This window comes from Stegastes partitus, unplaced genomic scaffold (genome assembly GCF_000690725.1).
Source record: "Stegastes partitus isolate 25-593 unplaced genomic scaffold, Stegastes_partitus-1.0.2 Scaffold2466, whole genome shotgun sequence".
Taxonomy (NCBI): Eukaryota; Metazoa; Chordata; class Actinopteri; family Pomacentridae; genus Stegastes; species Stegastes partitus.
The window spans coordinates 17,767-36,493 of record NW_007580197.1 but is presented as its reverse complement, the minus strand read 5'-3'; the positions used below and the strand labels follow the sequence as shown (position 1 = coordinate 36,493).

General features: G+C 39.8%; 1 protein-coding gene across 1 annotated transcript in view; it reads left to right on the top strand.

Annotated features, from left to right (window-relative positions):
* LOC103375100 (adenylate cyclase type 5-like) overlaps nt 1-18,727 on the top strand; it is a 38,339-nt gene that overhangs the window by 7,498 nt on the left and 12,114 nt on the right. Inside the window, exons 4-10 of the mRNA XM_008305304.1 lie at nt 1,993-2,151; nt 2,287-2,428; nt 5,316-5,453; nt 9,009-9,031; nt 12,475-12,634; nt 15,326-15,423; nt 18,414-18,501. Coding sequence (XP_008303526.1) covers nt 1,993-2,151; nt 2,287-2,428; nt 5,316-5,453; nt 9,009-9,031; nt 12,475-12,634; nt 15,326-15,423; nt 18,414-18,501 — 808 coding nt within the window. The remainder of the gene's footprint in view (nt 1-1,992; nt 2,152-2,286; nt 2,429-5,315; nt 5,454-9,008; nt 9,032-12,474; nt 12,635-15,325; nt 15,424-18,413; nt 18,502-18,727) is intronic.

Here is an 18,727-nt window from a genome sequence, read left to right as displayed (position 1 = left end):
ACATTTACCTTCAGTCTTGAGCTCTGGCTAGTGACCAAGGGAATATAATCGGGGATGCTAGCACCTAAAACTGGTTTCCTCTGTTGGGTGACCAGGCTTGACCTCAGATGTAGGCTGAGGAGCTCGGAGTCGCTGCTTATTCCTGTCAAAAGGAGCTAAGCTGGTTCAGGCATCTGATTAGGACGCCTCCTGTGCAGCTTCTTTTGGAGGTTTTCTGGACAATTTGAAGGAGACCCCGAGGAAACCCAGAGCTCTCTGAGAGGACTGCATATCTTATCTGGGCCAGCCTTTAGATTCCCCTGGAGGAGCTGGAAAATGTTGCTGGGGTGAGGGACGTCTGGAATGACCTGCTTGGGCCGCTGCCACTGTGAACAGACTTTAAATAAGTGGAAGAAAGTGGACGGATATGTGCTGCACAGTAGCAGGACAGTCTGTGGGACGCCCATTAGATGGAAGAATAAGGACTTCCAGATGCAGTTTTTGTTATTTTTAATGTAAACTCCCAAAAATGTGAGTGGTAATAAATACTATAATTTTATTACACATCCAAATATTGGAGGTGTTTTCCAACTTTTTCACGTCTGTTAGCATCTGTAAATAAATCAGAGCACAAGACTGACATCTGATTTCTGCTGTTATTGTTCTCTGGGGTTAAAGTTCAAGGCTTGAGAGGTAGTTAAACACTTTTTAAAGGGGTTGAACAGTCCTCAGTGCTTTTAATTTTTTCCCAACAGAGCCTTACGTTTCTAAGCCATCGCTACTGATCGGCCTTACTCTGCTCTTACCATTATCTCTCTCTGATCAGTACAGCAACTTTATCCCTGCATGCACTGGGCTATTACTCAAGGGAACAGTTTGATATTTTACACAAAAAAAAGATCTCCTCTCTTTCTTGCCAAGTGTTAGAAGAGAAAATCTATACCACTGTCATGTCTTTGTGCTAAATGTGAAGCTACTGCTGGCAGCCAACAGTTCCCAAATTGTTAAACTTCTCCTTAAAAAGACCAACTTTTTAAGTAATTTGTCAAGCAAACAATATCAATCAGTTGTAGTTTCCAGCTTGTCAGATGTGGGTATGAGCTACTAAAAGGAAATAAAATCTATCTTTTTCGTGACTTTAATTTTGCAAAAGCACCACATTCCTCGTGGTTGGTGGAAACATGAGCATGTCAAAAGAAGCTGTCTTCACTCAGATCTTTAAATGCTTTTCAGAGTCAGTTTTGTTTCACCAAGACAAAACCATTGAAACTGTTTCTGTCAGTCTTTATCCGTGAGTCTCCAGTCTGTGACCACCGTGTCAGTTGTCATCAGTGCACATGTCCTGCTTCAGTCAGAAAACGGCTAAAAACATTTCAAAGGTAATCAGTGATTGATTATTTGGGTCAAATTAAATTATTCACAGGGCAAAGGTCTTAGGATAAGTAAGTATCTGTTCTTATCTTGTCCTCACTCTTAACAGATCCTAGATTTGCAGATAAACAGTGCTTTCACAGAAATCACACAATTTCTTAGTTTTAGTGGAAGAAAAACATGCAGATAGTTTCAGTTTCATGGACAAGCTGAAGTTTGATTTGTTTAATTCTCAACAATCTCTTCTTCTATCTAGAATTTAGCAGGAACGCACTAATCTGATAACGGTGTCCCAGTTTCACTGCAAGTTCCTGGAAAGCGATGCATTCACAGACCTTTTGTTTTCCCAGTGTTGCTGTGTCGAAATGACTCTGTGGCCAAGAAGATATTGCTTGTTTGGAAACTTTAATAAAAGATCCAGCTAGAAAGATATCAGTACTGAAAACAACAATCTAGAATTTTTAATTTCGTTGTACTTTGTGTATGATGGCAATAAAATCTTTCTATTCTGTTCTATTCTATTCTAGAATAGGGATCTCTTGGTAACCTCAGCACCAGCATCTACCAGCAGAGATGTTGGTGAAATCAGACACGATAATTTCGCAGATTACCGCCCAAAAACTTGTTTCCTGTGTCTTGCAGGCTGGTACGGGAAGTGACGGGGGTGAACGTGAACATGCGAGTGGGCATCCACAGCGGCAGAGTTCACTGTGGGGTGCTGGGACTCAGGAAGTGGCAGTTTGACGTCTGGTCCAACGATGTCACTCTAGCAAATCAGATGGAAGCTGGAGGCAAAGCTGGGTGTGTTTCTCTTACTACATTCAACTCAAACTACCTACAAACCAGGAAATATTGCTTGAGCTGTATTAAAGCTGTAGATCTGAATATAGGGCATCAGAATAATGAACTTTTATGTGGGTGTTTCTGTCATTTCAGGCGTATCCACATCACTAAAGCTACTCTGAATTATCTGAACGGCGACTACGATGTGGAACCAGGAGCAGGAGGAGAGAGAAACGCCTACCTGAAGAAGAACAGCATAGAAACCTACCTCATTGTTGGCTGCAGTCAGAAAAGGGTAACATAGGAAACGATACACGACTTGTACATTTAGAACACTTTATTTTAGCGTTTTAAAGCTGCTACAACTGATTTTTAAGTTGAGTTTAGAGATTATACTCCGTGTTTTTTTAACGAAGACCCCTTCAAATTTTAAAAAATAATAATTTCTTTAATTTACCTATATTCATCTAGATAAACTGGTAAAATATTTTTAAAATGTGGGCAAAATTTCTTTACAAAGTAAAAGTTACAGTGCAGATTTTCTGTCATTTGACCGTTAATCGGCTTTGAAGGACTAATGTGCAGCAGATTTTACATTTTCCCAATTTTTTTGTCTCCTCACTCCGTGTAAATTCAAGCATTTCTGAGCTTTTATAACCCCATGAACCCTGTTTGCCATACGTGTTTAAAAAACATCCTCTATGACTCTGACTCACCAACTTGTTGAAATTTAGGAACATAAATTCTGATGTTTTAGTGAAATCCTTTTAAGCTGACAAAATAGAGTTTTAACCATGTCGCAAACACGTCTGCAACTCCATTATCTAGACAATGTGTTGATATAAAACAGAGGGATAACAGTAGATGTGCACTGAAGCTAAAAAAACTGAATTCCCCTGAGAGCCTCCTTGTGTGGGTGTCGAATTATTAGAATCTGACATTTTTCCTAAATCGTGATAACTAAAGTGCAGCTTTTTATGGAGCTATCTTTTAAAAATACACACAAACCGTCCGTGTTGCGCTTATCGTTGTTTATAAACTGAGATTCCGTCCCATGCGAACTGCGTTTCAGAAGAGGAAAGAGAGTTCTGCTTCATTGCATGAGCTCCAGTTTGTTTATGACTGTTTCTTAATCAGCTGTCTGTCCTGCAGCAGTATCACAAGCTGCAACTATAGATAGATCGTCATGCGAAGTGATATGGGTCTCTCCTTTTTGCTGCCGACGCTGGGAGACAGAAAGGAGATTGTACAATCTAATTACCTTGGTTACTTTATATATTTTATTTTTTAAGGAATCCATCCCATAACCCACTGTATTATCAGATATGAAAGGAATAAAAGAGTTTCTGTCTCCGGAAACCATCTTTTAACACGGCACCAGAAGCAGAAATGTCTTATTTTTCATGAACAACTACAGAATTACAGTCTGTTTCTACTGACTTATAGTTTGAGGAGTAAATAAATGTTTAACGTTGGTGTCTGCAGTTGGAGGAGATTCTCTTCTGGTGCAACAGCATGATGTTGCTGCTGTGAATCAAACCTTTTTATCTGTTGTTGCTGACTGCTGCTGTTGATTTGGTTTTGATTGCTTCTGCTACTGGTCATGTTGTGTTGCTGGAAAAACTATCATCCTCATCAGGAATTGTAATCACATGTAGTCATGCTGTTGTTGGTTCCCTTTGACCTGATTTTGAGATATATGTCAATTACTGCTGACTGGTGAGGGGAATAACATTGATTTTGTTGTTAAGCAGCTCCATGTTTGGTCCTGGCATTCATGTGGATGTTACTTTTACACATACCAGCTCCCTAAACATCGTCAGAGGCCAACCATGTTCCTCACACCTCAATGCACCACAAAAAATGTTTAAGATTGGCTCAAGGAACACGACCAAGAGCTCAAGGCGCTGACCCAGCCTCCAAACTAAGCCTGGTTCTTTTCTGACAGGGCCTCCGTAGATCAGTAACAAGCAACACAACCCACAGGACTCCAACGTAGGTGGTTTTAATACTGTGGCTAAGCTTTAAACACCTCTTGAGATTTCTGGTCCTACACAAACACACTGGAGGGGAACAAAAGACATTAACAGAACCCGTAAGAAACTCGATCTGTAAGTCCTGCTATGAACAGTTTACATTAGAGCTACTTTAGAAACTTTACAGGTGGAGTGCAGGACTTTTACATGGAAGAAAACATCCATTAGATTGAAGCTCTTGCCAAACAAGTTCACATGGCGCCATGTCAATCTGTATCTCGTAGGATAGTAGTTTTAAATCTGCTTTGTTGTGGCACACTGGTTGCCATTTTTTAATTCAGTTAGCAGTCATTGGGTCTGAAGAGCTGAGGAGGGAAGCAACTGTAGCAATAGCAACAGGAAACATTGACAGTTTTTGTGTAACTGCTCTCGTTGCCAGAAGGGGGAGACAAAAGTTCTGCACTGCAGGTTTAACAGTGAAGTCAGTGGTTTATTCTGAGTAACAGGAATTTCACACTGTATCGGTTTCCAGCCTATGCTCCTGTACAAACCACAGTAATGAGTCTACAATCCAACATCTATAAAGACAATTAAAGGCTGACAGAGAACTGATTGTCAGAGATGGGTTAGTATTAGTAATGTATGTCAATTGCGAAATAGTTTTTTTTCTCGTGATATAATGCAGAAAATTGCTTGAGATCATTTAGAAATGCTGTCATCACATAGTTTGTCCTGCAGTGCAGCTCAGACTCCATTCTTTACAATAATCTTAGAGCTGTGTGCAGTAGATGTAGCAGAGTACTGTGATGGTGCAGAGTCAGGAAGTGTCTTCACTGGAGGATGCCAACTAGTTTATAAAGTACACAGTTGAAAATTTTCACAAACAATGATATGTAAAGAATATTGGCTGATGTATCAGTGTCTGAATTTCTTTACACCCTAAAAGTTGATAGTGGCATTGTTCAGGCTCTAGTAAACGGTTCCTGCTTAATTTCAGGGAGCATAAGCATATAACAATGCCAAAATATAAAAACTGTAGCCCTTGGGTGGCATAGATGGTTCATAAATAATATCATCTCTCACAGGCAAAACCGTCACCTTAAACACTTACATTAACACAATAAAGAGATTTTGTGTCTGCAAATGTACTTTATTTTTGTGAGCCTATGCTTTTAATACCTGTTCTTGTATCTTCATCTCTTACAGAAAGAGGAAAAGGCGATGATAGCCAAAATGAACCGACAGAGGACCAACTCTGTCACCCACAACAGCGGCCACTGGACCGACCGTCCGTTCTACAACCATCTGGGCGGGAACCAGGTCTCCAAGGAGATGAAGAGGATGGTGAGGGAAACTTAAAAACTGGTTGTTGTTGGTTTTAAATCCTCCCGACCTGCTGCTCTGCTGCTCCTGAGCTTGTCTGTGTTATTAGGGAGCCATAACCAGGTGACTCACCTGCCAAGCTCTCATCTTTGCTCTCATTTGATGATGAAGCCAACACATAATACCCATAATCCTTTGATCTGCAGTCCTGATAAGCAGCAGCGATGGCCCTCGGTGGCTCTATCACCTCGGCGGGGCTCTGAGAGGCTCTCAGGAGCTCTCAGGGGGACAACAGCAACATGTGGGCGACCGCAATGAAGTGAGAAATGCAGCAGCAGCAGCAGAGGCGCAGTGATGTGACCGAATCCAGATTCATTTTTTATTTACATACTGTAGCTCTCCCTGCTGAGCCGAGCCTGCAAACAGTGACTCACTCAGTGAATGGATGCACCCATACCGCACGAAGACACAAAGTAGTTTTTCTCATATCACCAAACCACCCACTTCTCTGTGAATCTATTATAAGGGAGAGGATGAGGAAGGCCAGCTCTCAATAAGTATTATATTGCTCTTCTACTCACACTATATCGATACTGGTAACACTCACAAATGCACAGGTTAGCCAGGGAACTCCATCGTGGTTTCTCATCCCAGGAAACAGGACTCTGCTTAGTGGCGTCATCCTTGGATACTACATATTGTAAGAGAAAGGCTTCAAGACAGGGATGTTTGCAACAAAAGGACAATGAGTTACAGTTTGAGAGTTATAGGATCTAATAGATACATCAGGATCAACTCCAAATTTATAAACGTGCACGACTGAAAATAACTGCAATAACCCTTTAATGCTTTCAGAAAAATAGTAAAACTGTTGGTACTTAGAGACGCTGATCATGTAAGAGAGGTACACTGGTACTTGTTAGTAGATCAGCTGAACACCCTTCTTTTGACTTATGTTGGATAGAAGTATCTACCCGATGAGTGTAATATTTAGTTTTGAATTCAGACAGGCAAAGCAGCATGTAAATATGAAACCACTTCTCTTTGATTATTAAATGAAATAAAGTGCAGGTCAGGGAAGGAACTGGAAGCTTTAGCCCTTAGAGAAGAGCACTTTGCGTCAAATTTGTATCCCTGTTTCTCAGTTAAATTGCTCTCTCTCTTTGTTTTTTGTACGGCAAAACATTTTTTTTTCTGGCAAATTCATACATGAGACTTGTGGAAGAAAGTGATTTTTTTTGAAACATCATCATTTTACTCCTAGATTTGTTCAAGTTTTCCAACAAAGCGTCACTTCACAGATGATTAGTTAAGCAATTTTGGAAAAATTTAAAGTCAAGTCATTGTTTTCACATTTTCTAGCTTTGATAACTTGTATAATTTTGGTGATTCCTCTTAAAAGGTAACTTGCCTTTTAAGGTTTTAGGTTTTGGAGAGTTAAATACTGCAAACACTACTTAAAAAAAAGAAAGCTTCCTATGATTGTGTGCTTTTATTCTGAAGGCGAGCTGTCTCGCTTTAAAATAGCTGCCACAAAACCCTGTGCATTGTTAAGCAATCCATGAGCATGGATTTCTACATCATTAGGTTTAATGTGACCCACAGGGAGCTCTGGAGCTGCCTTATACCTCCAATAAATGCAACAACAAGTGGCAGGGCGGCTTTATTAGAGCACCACCTACTGAAAGCAAAGCACACAAAAACAAAACAATAAAACCCAACAAAGTGATGTCAGGCTGATATATGATCGACCTTCTTAACAGTTATAAGAAACACTACAGTGAAGACTAGTCAGCATGAACTCCGGCTCATCTCCTGCTGTCCTGGTTGAGCACATTCAGGTCATTTTCTTTGACATCACATCTGTGGTTACCTTCGTTTTCCTAATATCTGATGGAGCGTGTTGTTCACTCTGACTCACAGGTTGTTCAAAGTTTGAGGGATTTTGACGTCAGCTTTACTCGCCGCAGCTCAGCTTCTTTCTTCCTCCTCAGCTTCTATTTTCCTGCTGCCTGTCTCCCTACGTATCGCTGTATTGTTCATTAATCACAAGGCTGAAGATAAAGCCAGAAGCAGAGCAGCATATCGAGCGAGGAGATGTGCACATGCCATGAGGGAGAATTTCTATACGATGCTCTCTTTTTGTTCTGAGGCATCCAGCATTTTACACATGTACTTCACTTTTCTGCTTTCAGTTCAGCTGCTGAAACAGTGGAACAAGCAGGGAGGCTGATATGTTTGGTGCAAATTAGCTGCGTTGACATTTGTGCATTTGTCCACAAGAGGGAGCTCAAGATGCATCAGCTCACTTTATGGCAGTAAAGTTAGAACACATGGAGTGAAGAGCAGAAGGACAGTGTGAAGTAATAATCTAATGTTAAGGCAGAGCTACGTGTTTCTGAAGCTGACTGACAGCAGATGATTAGAATTTAATACGAATCACTGGATTACAAAAAAAAAAATCTCAATTACAGTTGCAGAGTTAATATTGAACTGAAATAGAGATGGAAGGTTTTTTGCGGGAAGATTCAGCTAAATGAATCTGTTTCTCATCTGTTTGCTTATGAATCATCTTCACTATTTCCCATTTGCCTTTTGAGTGCAGAAACTGTGAAAATAGCAAGTAAAACTCTTCCCATCTGCCTCTGCTCACCACTGTAACCTCGACCTTTTATGTCTTGTTTTATCCCTTTTTCCAAACTCCAAAACTGTGCAGGAAACTTTTAACTGAACCGTTTGCTTTGTTCCCTGCTGTGCAGAGCTGAGACTGGATGACTGTTGCAAATCTTGAGCCCAGTTTGACACAGATATCTTTAATTTAGCCAAGCAGGAGTTTGTGCTCAGTTGCTTCGAGCTACAGGGAACTTTTCCTTTCATGCATATAGTTTTGTTTTTTTTTTTTTTTTCTTTCTTGGACTATGACTAATCATTATGTGATCAGTCCATTGGTAATTTGCTATTTTTCTAAGTTCTAGTGCCAGAATTGGGGGTGATCATTATTGTTAAGCTGAACAAGCTGCAATCACAGGATGATTGGTCTGCTGCAGCGTAAAAAAAGAAGAAGGTCTGGTAAAGGAAAAGTGTTTGTAACAAGGTTTAACACAAGTTTAAATAACCTAAAGTTCTAGTGTGAATGTATACACTGTTATATAACTCATCTACCTGCTTTCATGAGCTGCAGTTTCTAGATCATTTTTCTATAGATTAAAGCTGAGTGACTGTCAGTACAAGATTAAAAAAAATGCTCAGCACAAGCATCCGGATCCCAAAGTGGTTCTCCAGCTGCTTGTTTTGTCCAAACAACGATCAAAAATGAAAGATGTTTAATTAAAAATTATATAAAACTAAGAAAAATTGCAATTCTTTCATATTTGAAGACATTATTTTCTTAAAACAAGGTCATATTCTGTCAATCACCAACATTTTTAAGCCTTAGTTAGTAAACTAATTACCAACTCTGGTTTTAAGCAGGTCAAAAATAAAGTTCTCATGTGTTTCTGTCAGATTATTGCAACTCTAAAAGCTCCTAAATGAGCCATTTTCACTAGTTTTTTTATTCTCTTTTCTTTATTCCAGGGCTTTGAAGACCCCAAGGACAAGTGAGTAGTGACCTCGACATGATTGTGTTTTCATTCTCATCTTGCTCTGTGGTGAATCTTGTCTGTGTGAGCCAAGAGTCAGGACTTGTTCTTACCTCCATGAGGCAGTGATGATGACAAAGGAACCAGAAAAAGAAAAATCACTGAGACTCAGCACTGTTGATTTCAGTTCAATAATGACTTTTGATTCACAAGATGTTACAATACAAGAAAATCTGACTGTTTTTAAATCAAGAGTCAAGTAAAATATCAATCTTTAAATCAAATTACGTTGTAGAAGTATTTAAATTGTCTGATCAAGTCCACGAAATCTGATGAAACCTCTGATTTCTTTTACTTTTGCATAGAGCTGACCGTGTGAACTCATTCTGTGTCCATCCTGTGGATAAAAGGCTTTAGAAATAATATTAGATGCAAACACTTATAGGACTTTTACCAGTTCGCTTAAAAGCTCTTAAAAGTCCTTGTAATAGCATTCATGACTGTGCAGGTAGTTACCAAGCAGGTTGAGGGACACAAAATACCTGCAATCTATTGATTTTATTAAAATCTTTTAATATAAAAGGCAAATTTAGAACAGTTTTACTAACATTTCTGTCTTTGCTGGTTTATCTGGTCTGAACTTCAAACCAAACATTTCCACGTTCATTTTTAGTTTTAGCTCGACTTACAAATTTGTTGTCATGATTTTTAAGCCTTGTTGTGTTGACAAAATAAGACACTTTGCAGCTTTTGTGTCTCATGCAACAGCAGTTTTGTGATTCGTCTTCTTTCCTTTGCTATTAGTCATTTAATGCTGCTATAAAAGAACGATAAAAACGATTTCCAGTCCAGTTTTATTGCCAATAAGTGCCTCTAATTGCCATTTAACCTGGTATGACCCACCTGCACGATGAGCTATTTCAGAGTTTTAGTCCTTTTCCAGAAAATCCAAAGCTGCCATTGGAGGTCTCGCCCCTCAGACAGAGATGTTCATAATGTGGTGCAGTAACAACTGCTTCAGCCTGAATATTAAGAAGACAGCAGAGGGGATGTTTAACCCGACGCTTGTCAGTGATCAAAGGACTGCTGTCATTTCCAGAGAACTTGTCCTCCTCTTGTCCTCCCAAACTGTTCTGTATCTGTGGGTTTGTTCTGACAACACACTGAGCCGAAGCGTCCACGCTGACAGCCTCTGCTCCGGGCTACAGCACAGATCTCACTCCTCGCGCACGCTGACAGCTTTTGGAATTGAGAGGAAGTTTATGCTGCGGTTTTCATCGTGTTCAGCTAGAAAAGCATCGCGTCCTCAAACAGCTCGGACCGACGTCACACTCTGAATGTAAACCAGGACATTAGGGAGGCAATTAGGAAGTGGAAATGTTCACCCTTAAACTACTACAGCAACTATTCTTCTTTTCCACCAGATTACATATTATGTCATATTGGTGAAAATACTGCAGCATTTTTAAAGATGCAGACGTCATTTAAGATGTTTCAGAGACTTAGTGCCTGATGTATGTACCCCACTTAACAAGATTAAATATGAAGATGTAGATTCTACAATACTGTTAAGCAAATTTATTTTAATCAAATATTGAGATTGTTTTAAATATAATGCAAACTGACCTGATAAAGTAATATAAATACATAAAAAATGATGTAAAATACTAATTTACCTGCTGAAATTCAATGTTGGGGTTAAAACCGTACACAATTATTTATTATGTATTGAGGTTAATATACCTGGTGAAGTTGAATATAACGATTAACATAAAAATAAAATACAAATTTATCTGACTAAATTAAATATTAAGGTTCATATAAATATAATATAAAATACGTATGTACCTGACTAATTTAAATGTAAAGGTCAAAACCCTGCAATATTGTTTAAAATACATATTAACCTGACTAAATTGAATATTAAGATTATTATCAATATAATATAAAATACTAGTTTACCTGACTAATTTGAATTTCAAGGTTAAGACCCTGCGATATTATAAAAATACAAATTTATCTGGCTAAATTAAATATTAAGATTAATATAAATATTACAAAAAAAGTACAAGTTTGTCTGACTAAATGAAATATTAAGGTGGATATAAATATTATATCAAACACAAGTTTAACTGAAAAAAATTAAATACTTAGGTTAAGACCTATAAAATGTTATATAAAACTATGAATTTACCTGATTAATTTAAACATTGACCTTAAATCCGTACAAATTATACACAAGCAGCCCAACAAATCCAACACACATCTGTAAAATCTGTCAAAGCAGCCATGAGTCATTGGACCGTGGACCCAGTCCGCTCCATGGGGGTCCTGTGGTGTCCTGCACTGCGACATCTGCAGCGATTTCTTTGGGTTCCGTGGGTTGCCAGGTTTGGCCTGCACTGGTGCGTCTCATGGATGCTCAGTCAGATAAGGATCTGGGCTGGTTTGAGATCCTCAACTTGACCTCTTGGTTGTGTTCCTCAAATCATTCCTGAGCTGTTGTTGCAGTGTGATGAGGTGTGTTGTCCTGCTGGGGGAGGATTCTGCCTGCAGGCGGTTTTAATGTTGTGGCAGATCAGTGTATGTTGCATGTTTCACCAAAATTCACGTCCAAACTGACTAGAATCATGCTCGTAGGGGTTTTAACTTTCAATCCATCCATGTTAAGTCTGCATTGCGAGCAGTAACTCTGTTGAACACATCACCCCTGGCTGACACAGAGCTCTCAGTCTTCTCTGCCTTGTAGCATCTGGTTCCCTCATGGAAATTGCTTTTTGCACACTTTTTTTTTGGTTGTACTTTTGCGCTCTTGCACATTATTTGCACTACACTTCATATAGGACATTACTACTTAGAGTTTATATGACACTTATTGTACATTTTATACTTTCTTACTGTTTATTTTTGCTGATTTATTTGTATTTACGGTGGTGGTAACTTTACTCTTTGTGCTGTAATAACCAAATTTCCCTTATTGCATCGCATACCTTTAATCTATCATTTGGCCACTTTTCCCTTGTCTAACTGAGGATCTTCTTTACGAATATCTTATTTCTGAGGTAATGAAGCAGCTTCAGAGTAATCACTGTGATCGGGGCACAATGGCGTCTCCATCAGCTGATTAGTGCTCGTCAACAAGGTCGCACAATTTGAATCAACGCAAGTGACACTTTGCAGATCCAGTGATTAGTCAGAGGCAAACTGGCTCATCATTCTTTGGGTTTGAGGGGAGAAATGGTCTTTTGGGTCAATTGCTCCTTCTTGCTTTGCATATGATTACCTAAATGTGAAAGCACCTCCGGGTCCAGCAGGTTGTCGAGGTGGCCGCGCAACAATTATGGACTTATGTTTTATTTATAGTTGTTCTTACCGGGCGCAGAGAAGAAACAAAAGTAGAAGCTAAAACAGCCTTTTTTCAGGGATGCGAACGTCATTTGGTCTCATTTTGTTTTATTCAGGCATTTCATTTTCAGAAACACACAGGAAAACCTAAATCCGGAGGACGAGGTGGACGAGTTCCTGGGCCGGGCCATCGATGCCCGCAGCATCGACCGACTGCGATCCGAACACGTCAAGAAGTTCCTGCTCACCTTCAGAGAGCCCGACCTGGAGAAAAAGGTTACGTCAGGACGCACACGCTCACACAGACACACAAACTGCCAGTATAGCAGCAAATAATTGGCTGTGACAAGCAATCTTCCCCGTGCAAAAAACTCCTCTCTTTTCTGTCCCTGGAGGAAGTCAGTCAAAGGGAAGTATAACGGAGAAATGCAGGAACTGGGCTTTAAACGGGGGAAGAGATGGCTCCTGAAGGGAAGAGCAAGTAAACTGCTTCAGACAGTGAAGGACAGGCGGAGAAAAGCAGTTAGAGTTTGTGTTGTTACAGAAGAATTTTGGTAAGAAAGGTTAAAGGAGTTGAGGCCTGTTGTGGAGTTTCCATCACTTGTTCCAAAGTGAAAACTTACAGCCGATCAGAAGGACTTTTTGAGCCTCCAGTTCTCTGTGTGGGAGATTCTGCCTCCAGACTCATGTTACAGCCTCATCAAACTATTGATCCACACCTTGATTTTTAGTTTTTTTTTTCTATCAGATAAGACAGTTTTGATTCAGGGCAACCAGCAGCTGTCTGAGCTGAGTCCATCAGATGTTCCTATAGTTACGCTTTAACCCTCTGAACCACAAGGCCTGCCACTGGCTGTGAAAGGCATGTCAACTTTTTTGAAGTTGCCAGAGATACACCATTTATCACAGCCAGTAACTGTACAAATAGAAAGAATCCTTGGATTGTGATCTTTTGGAAAATGTAACCGAATATAGGCTTTAAATTGTGATATTTCATCATTTTATTAGATGTGTCTGTTTCAAAAAATAGCCAAAAATTAACCATTTGGAGTAAAAAGATTCTGTAAAAAAAATAAAAATTCTGCTCTTCTTGCCACAATCACAGAGACATTAGTGACTTGGCTGTGGCTAACACTTACATGACAAAAATTCAAAAATATCTAGCAAATCTGGGCTGAACTGCAGACAGTGTTTACACAGAGCAGGTATGAGACAAGGATGGAAACAAATAAACATGTAAGTAGTAAAATATCTTTTGTAAGTAGAGTCATCTCTTTTTTTTCTGGTATTGGCAACACCTGAGGGCATTTGAAAAGAGTGATATATACATTTTTGCCAAATAAATAATCAAAGAAATTTAACTATTTTCTTTTTTTTCTGATCTGATTTATGGTTTTGTAACTGTGTGCTACTACACAGAAGACATTTTTGAGTTGAGCTTCTTCTTACCGTGGTTGGGCTGTTTCCATAGAGGTACAGGACTTTATATTGCAGTGAAAAATGAGGCCACAATGAGTCAAATGTGACAGGGGTAATAAAATATAAATAAAATAGAAAACGCCCAGAAACTGCTTCGGGTTTAGAGGATTAAACTGTGACAGTAAATCTTTAATGAAGTAAGATAAACAACCTCGTTTTAGAAGGTAAATATGTAGAATATGTATATCATATAGAAATACATGTTTTTCAGCGATATGTTGTATCTGCAGCGCATGTCCGTAAGTTTGGTCAGTTGGTATCAAGAAGTTCCATCCATCCATCATCTATACACCACTTAATCCTCACTGGGGTCACGGGGGGCTGGAGTCTATCCCAGCCGACTTAGGGTGAAGGCAGGGGACACCCTGGACAGGTCACCAGTCTATCACAGGGCTACACTTAGAGACAGACAACCAAGCACACTCACATTCACACCTACGGACAATTTAGAATCACCAATTAACTTCAACACGTTTTTGGACTGTGTGGGAGGAAGCTGGAGAACCCAGAGAGAACCCACGCTGCACGGGGAGAACATGCAAACTCAGTGCAGAACCGGTGACCTTCTTGCTGTGAGACAACAGTGCTGCCAACTGCGCCCCCTTGCAGCCCTGTCAAGAAGTTCACTTTCAGAAATTGCAAAAATTTTGTCGTTTTTCTGAAGTGTGTAACAAGTGTCTCGGTCAGTTTGGAGAACACTTGACAGTATTTTAGTTTTTTCCCAAACTGTCAACCTTAGTACATATCTGTCGTCGCAGTTTTTAATGACTCAATTTTGTCAAAAGTTGGACGCAAATTTCCACCGGCATACTTTTAAACTCTTAAATATCAATATTGGCCTTAAAAAAAAACTCCTGTGTCATTCAGACTGCAGCTTCAAGTCCTTGAATCCGAGTGAAGTCTTTATAAATAAATTATGAGTCAAGAACGAGTCCTTCGGGTTGGAATGCTGACTAATAAAATGACAGCAAGCCTTCAAATATTTTCCTTTTAAAGCTGTGTCTGCTGTGTTGAGTCCAAGGCCTTTCAGCGCAGACACTCAAACGTTCAAGCTCTTGTCTTGTCTTATTTACGTTTCATTTTATTTTAATTATTTACCAGCTCACAACTTGAGATTTTCAAGTGTTTGCTTTCTAATTTCAAATATGATTTTAACTTAGGATGGACTCAAACACTGAGGGAGTCGAGCTCAGTCTCGGATGTTGACAATAAAGATTTAATGAATATTCCTACTAGTTCTCATTTTTGTGACCAATATTTGACGAGTCTTAATTATCAGTGTTTGCGTTTATGTTCAGGTACTGATTCTAAAATACAGGCTTTGCCACCTGCGGAGACGTAACCAAGTCAGTCATTCTTCGCCTGTTTTGATTGATTGATTTTTGTGTGTGTGTGTGTGTCTTGCTCTCAGCAGGACAGAATGTAAGAAAGTCTGCTGTCAGATGTTGAACTACTGTTTCTCTCTCCTCGTCTTGTTGCCTCCTGCAGTACTCCAAGCAGGTGGACTCCAGGTTCGGCGCTTACGTCGCCTGCGCCTCCCTCGTCTTTCTCTTCATCTGCTTCATCCAGATCGTCATCGTGCCACCGTGAGTCAACACTTTGAAACAATAAAGCCGAGATCGTAGTGAATTTTAAACTCTTCATCCAATCTAATCATTTTAGAAGTATTCAATGATGGACGTTTGGCTCCTTACAGACACGATTACTGTCATTTCATACCTTAATGTGACCTCCACTTCCCTCATTTCAGATATATGGCCTCTTTATTGTTTTTTTAAGGATATCTTCCCTTTTAATGTGATTATCTTAGAGCAGGGGTCTCAAACTCAACTTACTGGAGACAGAGTCTGGGTGAGGCTGGGCCGCATCACGTATTCCACAAAAAAAAGGTTTCAAGTATTCCAAAAAAGTACAACTGATGCAATCTTCTCAATCTTTATTAAGAACAATTCTGAACATAAAAGGTTCCTCAGAACATAGGCTTCTCTTACCTACTCCTTGCTACCAGAGACCTGTAGCGCTTCCTCTTACACAGCTGAGCCACATTTGACTTGAGGGAGAAAGCAATTGAGACCCTTAGTATGGCTTCAGGGTGCTCATCAGTAAGTTTGGACCTGTACTTTGGCTTATTAAAGTTCATGGTGGAGAAGAGACAGAAAAAAACAAACCAAAAAAACAGCGCATTTGCACTGGGTGACAGGATATATTGTCTCTCCATTCAGTGACACTCCTAAATCACGTTTCAAGTGACTAGCGTTGCTAATTCATGTTGCTGTCATGAGCCTGAGCTATGGTAGCTCACAAGTGATAAAAAAAATAGACAACACCCAGAGCAATGACTCGCACAGGTAAAAAAACAGCAGGCCACACAAACACAATGTCAAGTAGAGGGCCACAAAATATCATCCCGCGGGCCTCATTTGGCCCACGGGCCATGAGTTTAAGACCCCTGTCTTATAGTCAAAGTTTACTGAACCGTGCTCAGGTATAATTGTGCATGTTCTTGGAGGAGGCTCCTCTGTTTGCTTCACTGGTCATTCTGAGCTACCTGACAGCTGATATAAGACGACAGCCCTCCACTTTAGAGTGATATGTAAACACAGCACACTGGAACCACACAGTTTCACTCCCCAAAACAAACTGTTATCAAAAGCTCGAACGTCGTTATTAACCGCAATGTTTGCCAAGAGTCCGTTTCTGAAGAGTTTCTTGTGGAGTCAGTACACACTCTGTAGTAAATAAACAACACTGGTTAAGTTAGACGGTCCATTCAGAGGATGACGTGCAGGTCTTGCACATTAAAAAATGTAAAAAAATAAAAAGAATAGCAATGCCCAGAGTTAAAGATACAGTGTGTAGGATTTAAACATGAAAGTCAATATCCAATATCCATACTAGATAATATTTAGAAAAAGATGCAGTAAACCCCAATACATACATAGAACATCAAGCACAGAACCCCAAAAGACACCAGGATCTCCCAACGCATCTGGTTTCATTTTGCAGTTTGCAAACCAGCATGTTTTTCTGCACATTTTCACCCACAATCCTCTGCACAGTCACATGTGTCACAGAGTATAAACAACCAGTTGACCTGTGCAGAGGCAGAAATGGATACAGTGGAGGTTTACGGTGAAATCTAATGACGAACCAGTGCATCCCAGTTGTATGCTTATGGTACATGCTTTGTAAAGGCAGCTGTATGCAGCTTGGAACACAGATTTTAGGAAATTTGTCTAATTGCGATTTTTCGATTGTAATTTGATTTGTGATATAATTATTTCAATCTCTGCTTCACTTCAATATTTGCTGTGTACCAGATTTTAAACATGTGATGGAGCGTTACCACATGGGATACTGTTAATTACTCAGCCCTAATCTGCAACAACTCTTGTTTTCAGATGATTAAACATAAATAAAAACTGTATTTTCCATTTGTACTAAAAGATGGCCCTAAATCCTGCACACTGGTCCTTTAAATCCAAGAACGGGCTCATAGTTAAAACTTGTTTATTTTTTACTATCTGGTTTTGAGAGCACAATATATATATATATATTTTTATTTTCAAGCACTACTAAGACCAGAATAAACCAGAATTATTCAAATAAATGCTGGCTCAGCTAAGAAAGCAGGTTATAGAATAGAATAGAATAGAATAGAATAGAATAGAATAGAATAGAATAGAATAGAATAAAACTTGATTGATCCCTTCAGTGTAAACCTCAGGGAAATTGTTGGTAGAAGACGCAGTCAAAGAATCAGACAACCCCAAATCTTGTCTTATTAATCACTTGTAACTAATCTAATAACCATTTGCACACGTCTATTATGACGTGGATCAGCTGAACAGATATTTGTACATGAACATGAACCTTTAATCCTTGCAGCTTTACAAACCCTCCACATTTCTGCACTGTCTGCTGCACATTCTCCCATCTTTAGCCCTAAAACCAGAATTATAATGACGAATAGCTGCATAGATGAGTAATAAAAGATGATGAGTCATAAAAGAGAATATCAAATCAAAATCAGTGTAATTGCAGGCGAGCAGTGGCCAGATTCAAAAAGCTTTGGAAGGTTTTAGTCTCAAAGCCATCCCTCCCCCCTCTGTCTCTCTGTCTCTCTCTCTTTTTATTCCTCTCCCGCACTCAAACTTTCCCTCCCTGCCCATCTCCCGGTATTGATCTTCTTCAGCCGGCCTCTTTATTAACCTTTCTCCTTGATCCTTTTCATCTCTCCACTCCCCTCTTGTCGTTTTATTCCCGTTTCCAGCCCTCAGGTTCCTCCTCAGAGTCCCTCCTGCACCGTGTCCTCACCGCCTCTTTTCTCTCTTTGTTTAATCTCCTTTCCTTCATCATTTTTTTTTCTTCTTACCCTCTTCACACGTTCTCTGCTGTGTTTACCGTACATTATCCTCTCCTAACACACCCACACATGTGCAGTATTTACATCAACACGAGCAGATGATGCTTCCAGTGGTAGCTCCTCTGTCACAACACGGACCGGAGAGCGAAGCATAAAATGAAGGCAGAAATAAGGACTTGATGTCTACAAACGTCTCTTTGTCGTCTGCAGCTCCAGACTGATGATCGGCTTCTTCATCACCTGCCTCATTATCCTGACGGCCGTCATGTTCGTCTCAGCTGTTTACTGCTGTTTCGGGGTGAGAAGTCGCCGCTCGTGATGAATGAAGCTGCTACACAAACTCTTCTGTTCTGTGCAGATGGAAGAAATCGGACCGAATGATAACAGTTTTTACAAGAATGTAATCTTGTAGGATATTTATCTGCAGTGTCAAGAGCAGACAAGGACTTTCCCTTTGTTCCTGGTAAAGCCAGACATCATGGAGGCAGATCTGTTCAAAGTTTTATCAGGCTGCTTTTGCCATG